Source organism: Austrofundulus limnaeus, unplaced genomic scaffold (assembly GCF_001266775.1).
Source record: "Austrofundulus limnaeus strain Quisiro unplaced genomic scaffold, Austrofundulus_limnaeus-1.0 Scaffold315, whole genome shotgun sequence".
Taxonomy (NCBI): Eukaryota; Metazoa; Chordata; class Actinopteri; order Cyprinodontiformes; family Rivulidae; genus Austrofundulus; species Austrofundulus limnaeus.
In genome coordinates, this window is record NW_013952717.1 from 371695 (window position 1) to 378515 (window position 6821).

Below are 6821 nucleotides of genomic sequence, written 5' to 3' on the forward strand. Positions count from 1 at the left end.
GATGAACGTGACACGCTCTTGCTCTCTGTAAATAAAGCAAAGCCACTTCCTCGTCCGACATTAAACAGAGCCTGTCCTGCGTCTGACCTCAAAGTGCACAAGCTTCAAACTTCAGCGTTGGCTGCGATTTTGAAGCTGAAATCGCGTTCGATGTGAACGCACCATAATAGTCGCCAATGATCTTTAACAGTCAATGATGACCAACTAGTCACCAACCATGGCCAATAGTAGCCAACAGTCGTCCATGATCACCTATGATTGCCACCGATCACTAACAGTATAAGTGAAAGATGATCCTAAGTGGAGGGCTGGAACCTTAACTGATCCTAAAAGAGGCTTGAGACACCCTCAGGAGGAAACAGAATGTTGCTAAAAACAACAAAGTAAAATATTATCTGAAACAAACAAAGTTGAACCTACAGTTCCTGATAAGAGAGCTGACACTCACTGAATTCACAAGTTAACCAGACAAACAGAAGACTGGTAACAATAAGTCAGGTGACAGTGTTCAGAGCTTCATTAAATCATTAGCTCTAAAAATAAAGCTGTGGCTGAACCTTGCTGCTAAGAGCACACAGTGTCTTTTCTCTGGTCTGGGTGTTCTGATGCGTCTCACTCCAACATGTTGGAGAGCTGTGAGTGTTAAAGGGCTCCCGCCGCGAGCTGCCTTTGTCTCTACCTCGCCAAACAAGTGGTCGAATTGACCCAGAGAAAATCAATACCGTACGCCACCGGATGACTTCAAATACGGCTGCTTTCATGAGGCTACAAAAGACCTTCAATTACATCTGTCTCCCCACCATCTCCATCCGGCTGGGAGCCGCTGAACTCCGCCATCAAAGGTTGCCATAGAGAGAGCATAAAAGCAGCAGAGTGATTGCAGTTTCCTTCAGGCTGCCGACCCTGACTCCCATCTGGATAAAAACGGCTGAAAAACGTAGCCACGGCTAAACAAATCGGCTGCTCGGAGTTCGGCTTTGTACTTTCAGAAGAATCATCTCCTTTTGTCATTAAGTTTATCTCAAATCTGCACATTCACTCTTTTTTACCTGTTACTGTCACAGCTGGTTCTTAGATCTACATGAGAGAATGGACCTAAAGACCCGGGGTTCAGGTGGTCTCTGTGTTCTGCAGGCTAACATGTTAAACATCTTCCTGCAGCAGAAACAGACCTGATGAATGAGGCCTCTGACTTTACTCAAGTCGAAAACTGATTAAATCATCAATAACGTGACGTCAAAACGTTTAATTAAACAGTACGTTAGACGACTTCGTGCTCGTTTTAATTTACCGGCTGAGCAAATCTGCTCCTTTCTGCAGTGATTGAACTTTTCTTTCCTCTCCTGTTTAATCGAAGCGCGACGTGCTGGTCTGAAACCGAGTTCTGACCGGGTTTAATTCAGGAACAACAGCAACTGTGCAGCACAGGAAGTTCAGTATGAAACTAAAACTAAGTTTATMAACAAGTTGAATCTTTTCTTAGGGCTTAAAGAGGGAAATTTACCTTTTAAAGTTGCTGAACGTGAAGTTTTGTCCTRAGCAAAAAGTACTATATGCAAGTATCCTTTAAGTATACTCATTTTAAACTAAAAATAAATAAAAATAAAAGAGCATACTTCCAGTTTACTTTTTATGTGCTTATCTGAGATACACTTAACCAAGTTTATCTTAGGCCAGGGCTATTCAACTGGCGGCCCACGAGTGAGTGACCAAAGTTCAGCCCACCAGTTGGTTCATTCATCTCAAGTCCAAAGAGCTGAGTGTTGTTTTTGTTTAATTATCACTACTTTTTGTGAGGTGCGGGCAGGAAAAATCCAGGGCGCAGGCAAAAATCCAAAGTTTAACAAAAGATTTATTAATAAAATAAAAAGGCTGGCAGGGCAGCTCAAAAACTCTCAGAGGAACAGGAACACAGAGAACACCACACTGGCTGTGTAAACAGCACAATGAACAGAAACAGACTGAGGACAACACACCAAATATAAAGACAAACAAATTCAGAGACAATCAGAAACACCTGGGGAGACACAAGAGGGACCAGGTGTGTGTGGGCGGGGCTGTAGGGCGGAGCAACACAGGGGAACATTGAAAACACAAGAAAGTTAAAGAAAATACACACAGACCATGACACTTTTATTTTATGTTCTGTATGTTGAATCCATGATTAAATGCAGCAAAATAAACTAATTCAAAGGTAACATATCTTTGTAATACTTGGTTTATTTAAATAATGACTTTAATTGTTGGATGTAGTAATTTAGTTGAATAGCCCTGTCTTACATTTATTTGGCTTGTACTAAAAGTATACTTAGTATATACTAATGCTTAAACTTTTAACCAAGATAAACTTTAGTAGTACACTTAAAGTACATTTTCACACAGACTGGTTCATTCATAGCATTTTTCAAGATTAAACTAAAAGTATACTTAGAAGATTACTTTCAGTATAATTGTGTATTTAGTCTAATTAGTTTTTTTAATTGGTTTTAGTGTTTTTAATCTTTGTTTTGTGTTTTCATGTTTTGATTTTATATATGTACAGCACTTTGTTGCAGCTGTGGTTGTTTTAAAGGGCTTTATAAATAAAGTAGTCGTAGTAGTAGTCCTAGAAGTACTTTTTAGTAAACTGCTAGTATACTTATATCAGTGTACATGGTAAATAGAAGCACATGTAGGGAAATACACTTTTATACACTTTAGTTTACTTAATGATGTGTACCGAAAGTATACTTCTTTTTGGTAATTTTAAAAATACATAACAGTATACTTAAAGTATACTTTTTATAAACTAAACAGAATCCAAATTTAGTATGAACAAATACTAAATAAGTATACTACAAGTACATAGTGCCTAGTATACGTGATATAATTAAACTTTTACTGAAGTATACCTATTAAAATGAACTTCAAGTTTACTTTCTGCTAAGTTCTGCTGGCTGATATAAGATCCTGCAGAACAAAGGACCTGATGTTCCTCTTTAACACAGGTTCAGATCAAATTTAAATTTGTACTGCTGAATATCTTATATGTTCGAGAGTAAAAAAGCTGCTGCTTGTTTCATAAAAGCACAAATTAAATCATCAGTTAGCTGTTTCAGTTCTTTTAGCTTTTTCTAAAATAAAACTTTTAATTATCTCAGTTAATTTCTTTTATTTCTCATCTCTTCAACAAACAGGAACAAAGTTTGAGTCTTTGTTCTTTTTTTTGTCGATAAACGTGCTTTAAAAAGGTACCGAAGGTAACGATCAGCTGGAAAAAATAACTTTTTTTCTTAAAACAGAGTCAGAAAATAAAGGTGAAGCTTTGTTTTAAGAACAGTTTCTGCTGAGTTGAAGCCTTAAAAACTCAAAATTAACCTTAAATTTGATCTCATGTGGAGTTATGCTCAGATTATATGCTCAGATTATATGCTGTGAGCTCTCAGGTTCATTAAATTACATCCATAAAATGACTTAATTCCACAATAAATCCAATTTTTTAATGTAATCACCCCCAGGTTCAAACAAGAATCAGTAACCATCTCTAAATACATCAATACTCTGTAAAAACACCATTTGTTTAACGACATATTCTGAAACATCTGCAGCAATAAGTAACAATAATCTCCCAGCAGGGGGTCCCAGGTCTGCGTTTTGCCCCGGGACCCAAAAAGACCAACAGAGGCCGTCTCACCTGCTGGCCGTGGTAAAAGACGGCGAGGAGAAACATGGCCATCAGGAGCAACGACGTCTCTTTGGTTCCCAGGAAGTTCCTGACGAAACAAAGTTTGTTGGTTTTTAGCTGATTGTCCACCTGCAGAATCTAAACTCATGTTTTATTAAAGACAACAGTTTGATCTGAAGTCATAGATGTGATAAATGATCAATTGTATTTGTCACTAAAGAGATTTCTCGGGCTCGAGGCGCTGCAGCAGCGCTCGGACTCACTCGGTGTTGTGGTGCACGGTGTCGTAGCGGACGAACAGCGAGGTGTAGAAGGCCTCGGTCAGCAGGGAGTAGATGGCGATCATCACCAGCAGCACGGCCAGCTTCAGCACCGAGTTCAGCCGCAGGAAGACGGCGCACGTGACCATCGCCAGCACGCCTGTGAATACAAAATACTGGAAAATATACAAACCTGTGGTTAAAATCAGGTACGGGAGCGGGTTGAACAAACTGCTGCAGAGGTTTTATCTGAACACAGGAGAGCATGTCTTCAGGACCACAAACTGTCTGTGTCTCGAGTCGTGGGCTGCAGACCGCGGTCGACGTGGACCGCAGGTCGCTCTGTGAAATGAGACGGTCCGGTCTACAGAAGACGTTAGCCTGACCACCATAATATGTTTTATATCACATCGCTTCTGTTGTGTCTTAAGGTATAACTTAAAATTCAGTTTTAATAAAAAAAATGTTACAAATCAATAAAAAAGCATTAATAATTTTTGTTTAGCTCCAATAAGTACAAAACTTTCTTCAGCTAAGTTGTTGAACTTACATTTTTCGGTCCGTGATAAAATTCCAAACTCTGTCATTAAAAAATAAATCAATAAATAAATTAATTAATTAATTAATTAATAAACTCCACTGTAAATAAAGAAAATAATAATAATTGTCGTGTTTGTTCTGTTTAATTCACTGACGGAGAAATGAATTCTGGGATTCCGTCGGCCGCCATTGTTTTCAGGGTTCTTTCGGCCGCTTGAGCAGGCGCAGGGGCGGAGCTAGGGGTGGCCAAGGTTGTATTTTTTGGGGGGGGGGGGGGCACACAACTAAATAAAACTTCTGGATTTCAAAATCCAAGATGGCCACCACAGCTAACTTCAAATGGCTCAAATTTATCCCGTTAAAGAAATATTGAGCTGAAATGTTGTACGTGGTGTAGAAAGGAATGATAAAAAAAAGATTCTTAGTTCCAACTAAGATAACCGTTAATGCTAATGCTAATTTCCCAAAGGACTATAATTTAGCCATTTTTAAACACACATAGCTGAAAATTAGCATAGTAGTAGCCAAGAAACAATCATTCACCTGTTCCCCATGTTTGTCTTGTATGTCTTCTTGAATGGGTGTGTCTTAACTCCCCCCTTTCCCTGAATGTACAGCACCTTGTGAGTTTATTTCTGTGAAAGGCGCCATATAAATAAAACTTTACTTACTTACTATTTACAAAATCTGATTTCCAATAAAAAGATGGCTGCCAAAGCTAGTTTCAAATGGCTAAAACTCGGCCACTTTTAGAAATTCTGAGCTGAAGTTTGGTTTGGTGTTAGCCGAGAGAAATCCCCACGACAGCTAGCAAAACATGTTTCTTATCGTATGCCCAGCTTTAAACTGCCACATGCAAACCCCACCCACTTGCCAATCATTTGGTGGGAAGTGCCACCCTGACCACCCCTCAGGCTCCGCCCCCAAGTAGGCCAACGTGGGCTGCAGCCCATGAATTGAGACTCAGCCAGTGTAGACGATCTGAATATTAACTAACTGCTTGTTTTTTGAGTGAAGGGTTTTCTAAGAAGTTATTACAGAAATTCKCTTTTTCAGGGTCTTCAGGAAATCAGAAGAGTTTTATTTTATAAAGTGCAGCAGAAATGAACAAAACGAACACTGCAGCTTTTCATTATTAATCTGGGCTCAAACAGAAACAGCTTCCCTGACCACTGAGCCTCCTCCGGCCACAGAAGACATGATCGCACGTTAAACACTAATAAAATAACCTGACAGTTATTTGTAAGGATTTCACACTTAAGRAGTATTAAATCTAATAAACGACAATCCGCCGCGCCCCGGCCTCTGGTTTTTGTTTTTTTCTGGTTATAGGGCAGCTAAAAAAAAATGACCAAACAGGTTTTATTTGCACACAGAGGATTTTTAGTACCTCAGGAGGAAATAAGTTTGATGTATGTGAGCGTACATGGCTCAGCCCGAGCTCGGAGCGTCTTATTGACTCCATCAATCAGCTGCACGTTGTGTGAGCAAAATAACTTATTGTAGATATTTTATTTTATTTTTTTTCCACGTGACTCTCCGCCGGTGTCCAAGGCGGGACCTCCCTCTGGGCGCGAGCAGCTGTCAGGATGTTTAATTCATGGTTTTGCCACTGTGTCAGAAGTGAAAAAACAAAAAGACAACAGATGGACCTGACTGCAGATCTCAGACACCTCATTTAGTTGGTACCTCTGGGTAGAAGCAGATGTCTGGGATGGAGGCGGACTCGTTGTACGTCTGGTTCCTGAAGGTGTTGGACTTATCGAAGTCACACCACAGCTGGGGGGAGACCAACAGTGTGGGTTATTGTTGCTGCGTCATGGTAAAGCCATGCTGAATCAGCAGAAAACTGACCCAAACCCTGTTAACAGAACTTCTCTTGGTTAAAAAAACACGGAGCTAGAGTTCACGCCCCACTCAAAATAAACACTTTTCAACACTTTAATAGAACATGTTTACACCTCGATGCTCAGCTGCTGTTTGTGTCTCGTTACAGGAGCAGTTATGGAGAATTAAAACTCCTTAAACAGGCTGAGTTTAAAGGAATAAAGTAAACCTGATTGATGAGATAACAGCTCGTCAATCAAACTACTTCAAATAAAATGCCAGCATCCTTGTTTGTTTGTCATCTAAGACTTAACGCGAGAAAAAAAAATATTCAGGTGTGATTTTTATTGGTATTTCTTACTTAATGGAAACACTGCAGTTGCGAAACTGTGTTTTTTCAACATTAACAGAAAATCGACAAAGTTTTGCGCATATTTGCAATGAAAACACAGCTACTGATGTAATTTTTAAAAGGATCCACAATTAGTTGTAACATTAGACTTTATTTGATAAACACACACACACACACA

The 6821-nt window shown here is 39.4% G+C and overlaps 1 protein-coding gene across 2 annotated transcripts in view; it reads right to left on the reverse strand.

Moving 5' to 3' along the window:
• Positions 1 to 6821, reverse strand: part of adcy8 (adenylate cyclase 8 (brain)) — an 89703-nt gene that overhangs the window by 17399 nt on the left and 65483 nt on the right. For both annotated transcript variants that reach the window (XM_014022033.1, XM_014022032.1), the window contains exons 11-13: positions 6154 to 6243; positions 3928 to 4100; positions 3674 to 3752 (exon numbers count right to left, since the gene is read on the reverse strand). In XM_014022033.1, coding sequence (XP_013877487.1) covers positions 3674 to 3752; positions 3928 to 4100; positions 6154 to 6243 — 342 coding nt within the window. The remainder of the gene's footprint in view (positions 1 to 3673; positions 3753 to 3927; positions 4101 to 6153; positions 6244 to 6821) is intronic.